Source organism: Eucalyptus grandis, chromosome 2 (genome assembly GCF_016545825.1).
Source record: "Eucalyptus grandis isolate ANBG69807.140 chromosome 2, ASM1654582v1, whole genome shotgun sequence".
Lineage (NCBI taxonomy): Eukaryota > Viridiplantae > Streptophyta > Magnoliopsida > Myrtales > Myrtaceae > Eucalyptus > Eucalyptus grandis.
The window spans coordinates 24,513,788-24,529,226 of NC_052613.1; the positions used below are offsets into that span (position 1 = coordinate 24,513,788).

At 39.9% G+C, this 15,439-nt stretch overlaps 2 protein-coding genes across 2 annotated transcripts; both read right to left on the reverse strand.

The window, feature by feature from the left end:
- Nucleotides 1–763: 763 nt before the first annotated feature.
- Nucleotides 764–4,730, reverse strand: LOC104427501 (NADPH-dependent aldo-keto reductase, chloroplastic). Its single transcript, XM_010040591.3, has 7 exons — nucleotides 4,305–4,730; nucleotides 3,734–3,784; nucleotides 2,643–2,719; nucleotides 2,389–2,476; nucleotides 1,983–2,258; nucleotides 1,277–1,525; nucleotides 764–1,090 (listed from the first exon to the last, which is right to left on the reverse strand). Exons 1-7 carry the CDS (start codon nucleotides 4,416–4,418, stop codon nucleotides 1,004–1,006), a joined length of 942 nt encoding a protein of 313 aa, XP_010038893.2. The 5' UTR covers nucleotides 4,419–4,730; the 3' UTR covers nucleotides 764–1,003.
- A 4,972-nt stretch (nucleotides 4,731–9,702) lies between these two features.
- LOC104427513 (NADPH-dependent aldo-keto reductase, chloroplastic) lies at nucleotides 9,703–13,545 on the reverse strand. Its single transcript, XM_010040597.3, has 7 exons — nucleotides 13,242–13,545; nucleotides 12,672–12,722; nucleotides 11,584–11,660; nucleotides 11,331–11,418; nucleotides 10,924–11,199; nucleotides 10,238–10,486; nucleotides 9,703–10,039 (listed from the first exon to the last, which is right to left on the reverse strand). The coding sequence occupies exons 1-7, from the start codon at nucleotides 13,359–13,361 to the stop codon at nucleotides 9,953–9,955; spliced, it is 948 nt and encodes a 315-aa protein (XP_010038899.2). The 5' UTR covers nucleotides 13,362–13,545; the 3' UTR covers nucleotides 9,703–9,952.
- Between the last annotated feature and the right edge of the window lie 1,894 nt (nucleotides 13,546–15,439).

Below are 15,439 nucleotides of genomic sequence, written 5' to 3' on the forward strand. Positions count from 1 at the left end.
TTTATTGGGTGTTTTTAATACGAAGAAAATAGACCAAGTACATTATTTTAATTGAGACATTTGAGTGCAATGCATAATATCCTTAGCCGAGATTAGATGGCCATGTAATGATTATAAGAACCTGTCACCCTATGAAGGTCGGGTGAAAGATGCTCTTATATAGAATGCCCTTGTCAACAATTATTTTACTGGGTGTTTTTAATACGAAGAAAATAGACCAAGTACATTATTTTAATTGAGACATTTGAGTGCAATGCATAATATCCTTAGCCGAGATTAGATGGTCGTGTAATGATTATAAGAACCTGTCACCCTATGAAGGTCGGGTGAAAGATGCTCTTATATAGAATGCCCTTGTCAACAGACCTCGGTCGTAATATAGGCTAAGCCATACTCTTTAGGGAATGCTGTCTCGAGATAAACGTTGCCATGTTTGATGGGGCAAGACCGTCAAATATCAAGTAGACCGTGCCCATGAGGCCGTAATCAATTAAAACACATGAATGAGCGATTTAACCTCACCTGATTATGGCACAAAATTGTGTGGCACAAAATGGATTAACGATACAACTATTAAATGAAACCAGAAAAAGTAACCAACACCATTGTTAGTGGTAGTCGTACGTCATGCATCTTGACAGGCGGCAACCCGAATAGAGAGAGGGTGGTCACCTAAGTTTCGTGGGTGTTGTTCGAGCTTTTGTCGAGAGAGAGAGAGGAAGAGGAGCAAAGGTGAGAAGGGAAGATAGATAAAGGCAAAAAGGAAACGGAACAATGAACATGGACCATTCATAAGAGTAGGTCATGAATACGCAAACAATCATGCCTTTCCAGCATCAACAATCACAGTTCTGCCGATCAATGAGCTAAAAACCTAATAAGATGTTTGGACTTAATTTCAGCAGAATTTGTAGGCATAGTAGCTAATACGAAAGTAAATAGAAGCTAAGCTGGTTGACAAAAACCACGGCTCTCATGCTTCACATGCTTGCTTCAAGTCTATTCAAACCTCACCATCCCAAAGTTCTTGGACCGTCTTGTATGCGCCCAGAGTCTCATGCACAAAGCCAGTGCCCTTGATTAGTTTGTCCTGCATGACCCAAAAAAAAAAAATCCATCAGTCCAAGGATTTGTAATTTCTTAGCTCTAACTCCCTAGAAAGTTCTTTAAGTAGTATTTTAGTTTCGCTATACTTCCGCTTGTGCTTGTTGGATTGCGTAGCGCACATGAAGAGAACGCTGGCAGGCGAGGAAACAGCAAACAGAAATTTACTTGCCTGAGGTATTTCGGAAAACTTGCAGAACAAGTCATCGGGTATGGACCAGTCGAAGATGTCAAAGTTTTCCTTGATTCGTGCTTCGTTTGTGCTTTTGGGAAGCACACTGTGGCCCATTTGGAGTCCCCAACGAAGTGTCACCTGAGCCGGAGTCTTGCCCAGTTTCTCTGCTATGGTAGTGATAACTGGATTCTTAAGGATATCACTCTTGATAGATCCCGTGCCCGGGGATCCCAAGGGTGAATAGCCCTATACGAAAGGAATACCATTTTGATTCAAATTACATAACTGACTAGTAGTAAATAAGAAGAAAAAGCATGTGCAGAGACCCAAAGGGTTTAATTATTTGTTTTAACTAGCTGGTAAGGAGGCAGATACAATCGTGACATATAAATGAAGAAGATGAAAACAGACATGAGTAAATATGGGAGCAGATTGCTTCATCTCAATGTCAAGCATGTCATGTGACACCTATAAAATTGTTAAGAACTACTTTTGCCCAGAAACTCATAAAATAGCAAGTGTCAAAGGAAAAGGTTCGATCTAAAATTAGAAGGTCCAAGAAAAACATGCAGATTGACAAATACACTGCATGATAATAGAGGAAAAACATTTCTCTGTCTGGCACTTTAAATAACCAACGCACTGAAGTCCACATGCATCGTTATCTAGATATCTTAACAAGTCACTTTAACAAGTCACTTACCGATAAATGCACACCCCTGGATTTGCAAAACTCGCGCAGCTTCCCTTGCTGCCAATAAGGGTGGCATTCCACTTGGTTGACAGCAGGAGGAACTTCTGCGATGTCCAGCAAATCACCGAGCTTCTTGGAGGAGAAGTTGCTCACTCCAATGGCTCGAGCCTTGCCAGAACGGTATAGTGCCTCCATCGCTTTCCACGTACTGGGTATGTCCGGCTGGGTAAGGTTTTCAGGCTTGAAGCCAACTGAGCCCTTCCTCATGCTCACCGGCCAGTGGATCTTCAAACAGTAAACCAAATTTAAGTCAATGTTTAATGCACATCCCAATGGCACACAGAAATGAACATAAAACAGGAAAAGCGTTCTGTCTCTTTAAATAAGCCAGAAAAGTTCATGGACGGATCTGCACCAGGTAAAGATCCAGATACTCGAGCTGCAAGTTCTCCAGGGTTCTTTCTAATGCCTTGGGAACATCTTCTGGTGCGTGATCAGCACACCTGCAGCAAATTGCTTAAGAAATGAGACAAAAAAGGAGGACATGAGTGATTAGGTGATCCCAAGATGAATCATCCTGTTTCCTAGTTGCATGGTCCTAGGATTAACACTGCTGGCTGAAAACTTGAAAAAAACATGTTTGAAGCATAGGGAAGGACCAAAACATACCATAGCTTGGATGTGATCCACAAATCCTCGCGCTTCACCACACCCTCGCTGAATAATTTCTGGAGAGCAGTACCAATCTGTTGAAAATTGAAAGACCAAATTAGCAAAAGCAGAGCATGGTTGACCATCCTGCTAAATGACCACATCTTGATTGTGCCCTAAGTGAAATGTACGTTAGCAATAGAAACGAAAAGGAATAATTGATATCCAACCATAAAACTACATGAAACTAAATGTTGACATCTTCCTGATGGGAAAATCAATTTCCAGATCAATTGACAGTGACTTTCTGAAACAGGGCAATATCAACCCACTGGTTAGAGATCGTTGTTCTCCTGACTTCTTTTGACTATCCTCCAACTAAAACTAAACAGCATGAAATACCTCTGAGCACATCCTGTGAGCAACTATAGTACCGTTTTTTTTTTTTTTTTTTTTTTTGGTGGGTTGGAATGATTAAAAGTAGATATCCTTTTCGAAGTATAAGCCTCAGGTTCAAGTGAGAGCTAGATCGCAGTTTTCACAAAGCTTTAGCGTTTAAGAATGAGTAAAGTACATAGTTTACTGGAGACCATTTCAGATTAGAGACACTTGCCCTATCCCTTAAACACCAAAGTGAAAGGGAAAGAAAGAAGTTAAGAACTTAAAAAAATCATAATAATTTGCCTCTCTACTTGTCAATTTTCATAAGTTAATAGCTTAATTATTCACTTCAGCAATGAACGACCTACTAATCAACAATCTTTTATTTTTCTTTTAAATATTGAATATACTAAAGACGCAAAACAGGACAAGGACATAGTGATTTCCAGGGCAATTTTCCAATGTTATACAATTCATACACGGCACAAAGGCAAATGCAATGCAAAAGTGTGCACTCCATGTCTCATCCACACGAACTCGTATGCGACAGACATTTCAATGGCATCAGATAAAACAACTCTTTCACCAATGATCTTGTTCTTCAGCGCAGTAGCAGGAGGAAAAGACGAGATTGTCTGAAGAATGACTTTACGGAAAAATTCACAAGCTGATCAACAACACAACCAGCTTTCAAGACGAGAAACTGACAACTAGGAACAAAATATTACCTCCTTCTCATTTTGATAAGCTTGAGCACAATCAATATGCCTGTACCCAACCTGCACACGCAGAGCACTCGAATTAAAATCCTCCTAAATCATGCCAAAACAGACATTTTTGCAGCTCAACACAGCATCAAATAAATCGAACCCATTTCAGAAAAAAAAAAAAAAAACTAAGAACTGCAAAAACTAGCCATCAAATTGCGAAAACCACAGTCACCCATGACTCGTGATCAAAGCGTAAGCAACGATCGACACAAAGCGGGCTCCATTTCCTTGTCTCCAAGCAAAGAAGGTCAACAAAATGAAAGCAACTCAATCGCTTTTCACTATAGTGTTGCAATTCATATTTGAATCTCGAGATCTCGGGTCTCCGATTCCACAAGCAGATCCTTGCACCACAAAACATGAAAAAGCGAGGAAAAGATACAAACTTCAATCGACTCTTAACCGGTTCATGCACCCACTAAACTGACCCAGCAATTCCTGGAGAAAGGTCAGGAAAATAAAATAAAATAAAATAAAAAATAGACAGGAGCAAAAGAACATGAAAAGAGAAAAAAGAAAAAAAAAGGACCTTGATGGCGGTGGTGACGGCGTCGACGCCGTCACCGGTCTGCCAAGTGCCCAGCCCGACGGAGGGGATCTTGGCCCCGGTGTTGAGCTCGAAGAAACGAATCGCCTTCGCCATTTCTCTCTCGAAAACGCGAGCTTCGATCTCACCCTAGTCCCGCTCCGGGCTGGTGGGGAAGTAAGGCAAAAGGAGTGCGAATGATCACGGGAGCAACGGGCCGACCATAAAAGGCAAAATCCATGGAGAATACGCCACTGCACGGACGGCAGTCCCGAATCTTTTTTTGACTAGAGTTGCAAAATCCAACGGGTCGTCGCCGTATTCTTGGATCAAGCGGGTGTCATGGAAATCGAAAGGCTACCGTCACGCTGAAGCTAAGGCTACCCACGGGCCACGACCATGTCGGCATGATCTCTAGAGAGAGATCGTTTTGCGAGGACCATTTGCTTTTTCAGGGAGTCACCTTTATCTCTAGGCCCCTCCACGTGTTATTCGGGGGCTCACATTTTATCGCACTCGCGTACGTCCGAATCACTGAAAATCTTTTTCGTGTCCAAGGTGTCGCATCGGGAGGAAACGCCCCAACCGACATTTTCAGGCCTGATTTGGTTCATTATAAGGAGACGATAGTGACGCAGTAAGAGTAGAAATTGATTTGATAAGTGATGTGAAACAAACGAATTATATTTGACATTCAAGAGTGATTTCCCAAATCATCTGATGTATCGCTTCGGTGATTAAGTTTTAAAATGCTTAGCTTTTGTCATAGAATAACAAGAATTAGCATAAATAATAAGTTATTGAAAAGGTAATTAATCTTCGAGTAGCAATGTGTTTTGGTAACTTCTTGAATAAATTGTAATCTATTTATGATTTAATATCATTACCTTAAATCATTAATATAGACAAAATCTTTAGAGTCGAAAAAAAAAAAAAAAAAAAAGCACCTACCTTATGAAGTTTCCTTCTTATAAAAGTTTTCCAAATCCAGATATTAATAAAGGTCCAATTTAAGATTACCCTTTAAATTGATTAGTTCCCTTTTACTTCCTCACTTTCACACCTCTTCCTATGCTAATAAAAATTTAGTAGGAGAGCACTTCTAATTTTATGTTGGGTTGGGTTACCTTTTCCCTACTTTCCAAGTGCCTATAGGCTTTTAAGTGTTTTTTTTTTCGAGAAACTATTGAGCGAGTATGGTATATGTATTAAAATGCATATAGATCATGGAATATCACATGTCTCACTTGCGATATGGCAAGTTTCACTAGGACTGACGGTACATATACATGTATGTGTATATAATTGCAACTCTAGTCTATTTAAGCATCCGGTTTGTTTAATCCCATCCATGTACTTGCTTTTTTTTTTTTTTTGCTAATATAGTCTGTGAACTATGTGCTTTTTTTCCAAATTGGTCCTTCAATTAAAAAAATGAAAATGTTGATGTGGTTGTGAGTCACCTAATGATTATGACTTGCCATCCTATATGGCTTTTAATTTTTTTTTCTAAATAATAATAAACAGAAGAAGCATTTTTAAAATATAGAAAATAAAAAAGTTTCACATTAAAAAAAGAGAGAGACATTTAACCCTTGCAAGGATCGGCAAAGAGCGGATTGCCATTGTTTGGCAAGGGGGGACCTTGTTGATGGCAACTAGGTCACACAACCCCAACAATAACTTGCTAGGGGTTTCAAGTGTAGGAAAAAGCCTGATAAGAATAAATAAATTTGCCTGAGGCATGCAAGCATAAGTAATATTCTTAAGGATAATTCCGCCCCTCGGAGTGCAAAACTCGATGCGAGAAGCTTCTGATAGCTATCCTCTCAAGATACAACAGACTTTCTTCTATATTCTATACTGAATATTAGAATAAATAGAAACAACGTTGTATATAACCCAGCAAGGAAAAAAAATGAAAGATTTTTTAAAGAAATAATATTCTCTATTTCATTTGGTGTATATATTTTTAAGATTGTCTTATGAGATTTTATATTCAGACAAAATAGAGCCGTTAAAAAAGCCATTGTAAAATAATGAATGATTTATTTGAGAAATAAATTAAACGTTACAAAACGATTGAAAAACCGTTATATGACCGTTAAGAAATCGTTATGTGACCGTTAAAAATAATTATGGTCTTCAATACGGTCATAACTTTTATCGAAACTATTATTGTTAAATATTTCAAAATATTATTGAAATATCCAACAATCCCCCACATATTTCAAAAAGATTTTGAAAATAAAAAATTAATATGATACTGGGTTATTGGAGTATAATGCATCGGAACTAGTGCTTGTTAGGCTATGAACTAGCCCTAGAAAAAATGAAATATAATTCACAAAATTATTGGTGAAGTTTGAAACTTCTATGAACCAAAAATTTCTTTTGTAAATTATAATTTTCATCAATCACATTGCACTCCCACAAACTTTATTGTTCAACGCGATTTTGCACTAATAGGCCATGTGCGTGCTTGGTTTATTCATAAGTGTTTTAGAGATTTTCGCCAAAAATTCTCATAGGAGCAGCCCTACTCCACACTTATATAAGTGATTCCATCAAGTGTATTCTGCAGCTTAATACACCACGAATAATGGCTGTGGAATTTCATTAAGAGTTTAGCTCAACCTCTTCTTCTTTTTTGCAATTTTGCACCATTCTCATCTTAGGATAGACAATAATTTTTAGTAGTGCATCACTAGAACAACAAGTGACTTGTTATTACCCATATGAACCTAATTCATGGGATCGTCAATCACATAGGTTAGGTTACCATCACTGTTGTTTTTCCTCAATTGGCTTAAGTTCCATTCTCCTCGATGTGTCATAAATTAATTTTCTTCCCACAGATTTAGTCAAAAGATCGGCCAAATTCACTTTTGACTTTAAAAATTATTTTTTAATCAATAAAATGGAGCCGGGCTGGGCTAGGGCCAGCCTTAGCCAAGCCCCTCCTTCATTTCCCTTTTATTTTTCTCTATTTAAGCCGACCCAGCCCACTTCTTCTTTATCTTTATTCTTGGCCCAACCCTCTCCTCTTCTCCTATCCTTCTCTCTACTTTCACTGTAGCCTCGACATCATACAGGGAAGCAAGGACAGAGGACATGCTCCCGAATAGTGGCAGAGGAACTAGGGCAAGCATCAAATCGAAGTTAGTGGTCGGGGCAGACCGACAACAACAGCTGGCGTCGCAAGAGGCCATGCCCACCGAATGGCTTAAAAGGTGAGGGGAGGGCTCGCTTGGAGAGCTTGGAGAGACATAGAGGGAGGCTTGGGTTCTAGAGAGCAAAATCTGGGAGAGAGAGCTTGAGAGAAAGCTAGCTGGAGAAAGTGAGCCAGAGAGAGAATGAGCTGGAGAGAGAGGGTTCCAGAGGAAGTGAGCGACCTTAAGGGCGAGGGTGAGCTCGGAAAAAGGGACTGGTCTTCTTCTTCCTCGGGGCTAGACAAAATAGGGCGAAGAGACCAAGAGGGCTTGAAACCAAGAGGGAAAGAGTCCGGGCGAGGGAGAGAGCTTTAGCCAACGCTTTAGCTGCACCTGAGCCCTATGGACAACCTCTTCCGATTGACACCATCGCACCGAACTAGGTAAGTCTCTTTGTGCGTGCTCTGCTTCAGGCATGCCGGGGCCGAAGCTCACGGCTATGCAGTTCATGCGAACTCTGGCCCCGCCAATCCCCCATTAACGTCTTCATGCGAACACCAATGTTTATTATATTTGGTAATATTGTGATATATATCAACTCTTTTGTATTCAATAAAGTGATTTTAAATGCATTGTTATATATATATTGAAAATCTCAAGGTATTTTGTAAAATTTGAGTAAAGGTTAAGGGCATCTGGCTACTAGCCTTAAGGACATGTCTTGTTATACATAAAGATTAGTTAACCATAAGGATAAGACATATATTGATTCATTTGGACTACATACTTAAAGTAAGAGAATGATAACTGACAAAGGAGTAATACATAAGGTATTACTTTTTATGATATGTGTTATCCATTTATCAAACTACCATATTGAATCTATATCAGTAGTGTTAAAAGCATTTGTGACTATAGTAGGCTTTATATGTATACATGCAATTACCATTATAATTCGGTATTTGAGACTTTATGGGATATGATTGATTATTAAGAATTATCTCTAAACTAGGGTACGTACATACAATACCATTTCAATTAATATAGCCTAAGTGGGAAAATGTAAGAGTTTTTACTAATGTGAGCTATATTAATTAATATTGTAATTTATCTTTTTACGGGATTGGTCTAATAAGGTGAGATAAAAAGATTATTAATTAATCTAATATGGGGCCGACTAAAGTAGCCTAAGTTAAGAAGGCATCACTAAAAATTTTATAAATAGTGTTCAAATCTTTTCTTTAATCTTGCCATATAATTATCCTCACATAAGAAGTGATTACTAAACATTAAAGACGAATGGTAATCTCATTGAGCCAATGATATAGAGAGCAATAGAGGAGAAGTTCTTGAGTTTGGATCGTCGCTATTCTGCATCAAGAATGATGATCCAAATTAGGTGCGCAAATCTCTTTACTTGATTACATATATGTTTTTTATTCTAACTATGGAGATATTGGAGTGAAAACCAAATCTTTTTACTTGATTACGTATATGTTTTTTATTCTGACTATGGAGATATTGGAATGTGTTTTCACGTCTAATAACTCTGTCTCTCTGCCCCTGTTGCCCTGATTTACAAGCTAAAAGGCTAATGAGATGATCGAATTTATGTTTGGTAGGAATTCATAGGCATAAACAGCTAAAATGAAAGTAAACAAAAGCTAAGTTATTAATGGAAAACGCAGCTCGCGTGCCTCACATGATTGCTTATGTCTACTCAAACCTCGTCATCCCAAAGCTCTTCGACCGTCTCGTATACACCTAGGGTCTTGTGTACAAACGCACGGCACAGCCCTCCGCCGCCCCATCGCTTGCTCAACCTACGCCCAACTTCTCTCCTCTCCTTCGAGGACTAACCACCACTCCCTCTCTCCCCTTATGGCCATAGGGGCTGGATTCACACGGTGGTTGAATTCCTCGTGAATTGGAGGATGCGTGGCCTCGGGGACCTTCAATCGGCGGGCAGCCCCCATCGTGGCGACGACAGATAGAGAAAGTTGACTGCAACACGTAGAGCTCACAAAGAAAAAAGATTAACGATCCGATTATTTAATGAATCCAGAAGAAGTAACCAACACCGTCGTTAGTGGTAGTCGTAGGTCATGCATCTTGACAGTGCGACAGGCGGCAACCCGAATAGAGAGAGGGTGGTCACCTGAGTTTGGTGGGTGTTGTTGAAGCTTTTGTCGAGAGAGAGAGAGGAAGAGGAGCAAAAGTGAGAAGGGAAGATAGATAAAGGCAAAAAGTAAACGGAACGATAAACATGGACCATCCATAACCGTAGGTCATATATATAAGTCACGAATACACAAACAATCATGCCTTTCCAGCATCTCCAATCACAGTTCTGCCGATCAATGAGCTAAAAAGTAATAAGATGTTTGAACTTATGTTCGGCAGAATTTATAGGCATAGCAGAATACGAAAGCAAATAGAAGCTAAGCTGCTTGACAAAAACCACGGCTCTCACGCTTCACATGCTTGCTTCAAGTCTATTCAAACCTCGCCATCCCAAAGTTCTTGGACCGTCTTGTATGCGCTCAGAGTCTCATGCACAAAGCCAGTGCCCTTGATTAGTTTGTCCTGCATGACCCAAAAAAAAAAAAAAAAAAAATCCATCATTGCAAGGATTTGTAATTTCTTAGTTCTCACTCCCTAGAAAGTTCTTTAAGTAGTACTTTAGTTTCGCTATGCTTCCCGCTCGTGCTTGTTGTTGGATTGCATAGCGCACATGAAGAGAATGCAGGCAGGCGAGGAAACAGCAAACAGAAATTTACTTGCCTGAGGTATTTCGGAAAACTTGCAGAACAAGTCATCGGGTATGGACCAGTTGAAGACGTCAAAGTTTTCCTTGATTCTTGCTTCGTTTGTGCTTTTAGGAAGCACGCTGTGGCCCATTTGGAGTCCCCAACGAAGTGACACCTGAGCTGGAGTCTTGCCCAGTTTCTCTGCTATGGTAGTGATAACTGGATTCTTAAGGATATCACTCTTGATAAATCCCGTGCCCGGGGATCCCAAGGGCGAATACCCCTATAGGAAAGGAATACCATTTTGATTCAAATTACATAACTGACTAGTAGTAAATAAGAAGAAAAAGCATGTGCAGAGACCCAAAGGGTTTAATTATTTGTTTTAACTAGCTGGTAAGGAGACAGACGTGACATATAAATGAAGAAGATGAAAATGGACATTTGTAATATGGGAGCAGATTGCTTCATCTCAATGTCAAGCATGTCATGTGACACCTATAAAATTGTTAAGAACTACTTTTGCCCAGAAACTCATAAAATAGCGAGTGTCAAAGGAAAAGGTTCTATTTAAAATTAGAAGGTCCAAGAAAAACATGCAGATTGACAAATATACTGCATGATAAAAGAGGAAAAACATTTCTCTGTCTGGCACTTTAAATGACCAACGCACTGAAGTCCACATGCATCGTTATCTAGATATCTTAACAAGTCACTTACCGATAAATGTACGCCCCTGGATTTGCAAAACTCACGCAGCTTCCCTTGCTGCCAATAAGGGTGGCATTCCACTTGGTTGACAGCAGGAGGAACTTCTGCGATGTCCAGCAAATCGCCGAGCTTCTTGGAGGAGAAGTTGCTCACTCCAATGGCTCGAGCCTTGCCAGAACGGTATAGTGCCTCCATCGCTTTCCACGTACTGGGTATGTCCGGCTGGGTAAGGTTTTCAGGCTTGAAGCCGACTGAGCCCTTCCTCATGCTCACCGGCCAGTGGATCTTCAAACAGTAAACCAAATTTAAGTCAATATTTAATGTACATCCCAATGGCACACAGAAAATGAACATAAAACAATAAAAGCGTTCTGTGTCTTTAATTAAGCCAGAAAAGTTCATCGATGGATCTGCACCAGGTAAAGATCCAGATACTCGAGCTGCAAGTTCTCCAGGGTTCTGTCTAATGCCTTGGGAACATCTTCCGGAGCGTGATCAGTACACCTGCAGCAAATTGTTTAAGAAATGAGACAAAAAAGGAGGACATAGTGATTAGGTGATCCCCAGATGAATCATCCTGTTTTCTAGTCGCATGGTCCTAGGATTAACACTACTGGCTCAAAACTTGAAAAAAACATGTTTGTAGCATAGGGAAGAACCAAAACATACGCTAGCTTGGAAGTGATCCACAAATCCTCGCGCTTCACCACACCCTCGCTGAATAATTTCTGGAGAGCAGTACCAATCTGTTGAAAATTGGAAGACCGAATTAGCAAAAGCAGACCATGGTTGACCATCCTGCTAAATGGCCACATCTTGATCGTGCCCTAAGTGAAATGTACGTTAGCAATAGAAAGGAAAAGGAATAATTGATATCCGACCATAAAACTACAAGAAACTAAATGTTGACATCTTCCTGATGGGAAAATCAATTTCCAGATCAACTGACAGTGACTTTCTGAAACAGGGCAATATCAACCCACTGGTTAGAGATCGTTGTTCTCCTGACTTCTTTTGACTATCCTCCAACTAAAACTAAACAGCATGAAATACCTCTGAGCACATCCTGTGAGCAACTATAGTACCTTTTTTTTTTTTTTTTTTTTTGTGGGTTGGAATGATTAAAAGTAGATATCCTTTTTGAAGTATAAGCCTCAGGTTCAAGTGAGAGCTAGATCGCAGTTTTCACAAAGCTTTAGCGTTAAGAATGAGTAAAGTACATAGTTTACTGGAGACCATTTCAGATTAGAGATACTTGCCCTATCCCCTAAACACCAAAGTGAAAGGGAAAGAAAGAAGTTAAGAACTTAAAAAAATCATAATAATTTGCCTCTCTACTTGTCAATTTTCATAAGTTAATAGCTTAATTATTCACTTCAGCAATGAACGACCTACTAATCAACAATCTTTTATTTTTCTTTTAAATATTGAATATACTAAAGGCGCAAAACAGGACAAGGACATAGTGATTTCCAGGGCAATTTTCCAATGTTATACAATTCATACACGGCACAAAGGCAAATGCAATGCAGAAGTGTCCACTCCATGTCTCATCCACACGAACTCATATGCGACAGACATTTCAATGGCATCAGATATAACAACACTTTCACCAATGATCTTGTTCTTCGGCGCAGTAGCAGGAGGACAAGATGAGATTGTCTGAAGAATGACTTTACGGAAAAATTCATAAGCTGATCAACAACACAACCAGCTTTTGAGACAAGAGAAACTGACAACTAGGAGCAAAATATTACCTCCTTCTCATTTTGATAAGCTTGAGCACAATCAATATGCCTGTACCCAACCTGCACACGCAGAGCACTCCAATTAACATCCTCCTAAATCATGCCAAAACAGACATTTTTGCAGCTCAACACAGCATCAAATAAATCGAACCCATTTCAGAAAAAAAAAAAAAAAACTAAGAACTGCAAAAATTAGCCATCAAATTGCGAAAACCACAGTCACCCATGACTCGTGAACAAAGCGTAAGCAATGATCGACACAAAGCGAGCTCCATTTCCTTGTCTCCAAGCAAAGAAGGTCAACAAAATGAAAGCAACTCAATCGCTTTTCACTATAGTGTTGCAATTCATATTTGAATCTCGAGATCTCGGGTCTCCGATTCCACAAGCAGATCATTGCACCACAAAACATAAAAAAGCGAGGAAAAGATACAAACTTCAATCGACTCTTAACCGGTTCATGCACCCACTAAACTCACCCAGCAATTCCTGGAGAAAGATCAGGAAAATAAAAAAAAGACAGGAGCAAAAGAACATGAAAAAGAGATAAATATAAAAAAAAAAAAAAAAAAAAAGGACCTTGATGGCGGTGGTGACAGCGTCGGCCACGACGCCGGGATCGGCCTGCCAAGTGCCCAGCCCGACGGAGGGGATCTTGGCCCCGGTGTTGAGCTCGAAGAAACGAATCGCCTTCGCCATTTCTCTCTCGAAAACGCGAGCTTCGATCTCACCCTAATCCCGCTCCAGGCTCGTGGGGACTAAGGCAAAAGGAGTGCGAATGATCACGGGAGACACGAAGTCGCGTCGAATGATTCTCTAGGGCCGACCGTAAAAGGCAAAATCCATGGAAGATACGACACTGCACGGACGGCAGTCCCGAATCTTTTTTGACTAGAGTTGCAAAATCCAACGGGTCATCGCCGTATTCTTTGATCAAGCGGGTGTCATGGAAATCGAAAGGCGACAACTTCATGGCGCACGGGCACACGTCACGCTGAAGCTAAGGCTACCCACGGGCCACGACCATGTCGGCATATCTCTAGAGAGAGATCGTTTTGCGTAGGGGTGTGCAACGGGAACCACCCAATCAAGAATCGGCCGGACTGGACCGAACCGGCCGGTTTTGGGCGGTTCCCACGGTCGGCGGTCCGATTCCCGGTTCCTAATCTTGGAATCGATGGCGGTCGGTCCTGGTTCCGGTTAAGGTGGGAGGCTGGGCCAACCTGACCGACCTGACCAAAACAAATTTTTTTATATATAATTTATATATATATAATTAATAAAATATATAAACATGATAACTTATTGCAACTAAAATTGCAATTTGAGGTAGCATCATCTTACGTGGCCAAGAGACCATTAAAACTATTTTTATTACTCTTTTATTTATAGAAAAAAATCTCCTTGTTAGTTTTTGTTGGAAATATGATTTGTTTTTTTATTCTAATTATCTAAATACGGTTAATTGATTCTATGAATCCATGAGATTGGATATTAGGACAGTAGTATAGGAAACAACATATTTTGTATATTCTTTCCTATCGTACTCTTTTCTTGTATTATTAATAGGTGTGTAATACATGTACAAACACAGCAATACACAATACAGAAAATTCCTCCAATTCCTTCTCAGTTTTTGTCAATTTTCTTTCTCATTTTCTATCAGTTTCATCTTCTACTTGATGTGGGACTAGGGTTCCAAGAGACCCATAAGGCACTTCAAGCCTCCAAGAGTCCCACATTGACTAAACATTTAAAGAGCAGAAATTGTCTATAAAATCTAAGCCATGCATAACTTTTAGCCAAATTATTCACGGCTTTCATGGTTAAAGTTAAGTGTGAAACATACGAAGTGTGAATCACATTTGAATATTTTGCACATAGAAACATGTGTAATTAGTTTTGTTGAATTGCTCGAGAACCGAATTGGATTGATCGGTCCAGAGCGCGATCACTCTTTAGTGCAAAAAAGTAGAGCCGATTTTGTTGGACCGGACCAGAACTGATGGTCGGTCCGGTTCCCGGTCCTAGGACCAAACGGTCCGGTCCACGGTTTGCAATTTTGGGAACCGGTGCTCCCGGTCTGGTTCCCGATTCCAAGGTGGAACCGGACCGAACCGGGAACCGATCACCCCTAGTTTTGCGAGGACCATTTGCTTTTTCAGGGAGTCACCTTTCTCTCTAGGCCCCTCCACGTGTTATTCGGGGGCTCACATTTTATCGCACTCGCGTACGTCCGAATCACTGAAAATCTTTTCGTGTCCAAGGTGTCGCGTCGGGAGGAAACGCCCCAACCGACATTTTCAGGCCTGATTTGGTTCATGATAAGGAGACGATAGTGACGCAGTAAGAGTAGAAATTGATTTGATAAGTGATGCGACGAACTGTAGTTGGATATTTGACATTCGAGAGTGATTTGTCGAATCAATTGATATATTGTTTCTGTGATTAAGGTCTTAGCGTTTGTCATAGATTAACCAGAATTAGCATAAATAATAAGTAATCGAAATGGTAATTAATTTTCGAGTAGCAGTGTGTTTTGGTAACTTCTTGGAATAACTTGTAATCTATTTATGATCTAATATCATTACCGTAAATCATTAATATACACAAAATCTTTAGAGTCGAAAAAAAAGGCACCTACCTTATGAAGTTTCCTTCTTATAAAAATTTTCCAAATCCAGATATTAATAAAGGTCCACTTTAAGATTACCCTTTACATAGATTAATTCCCCTTTAGTTCCTCACATTCACACCTCTTCCTATGCTAATAAAAA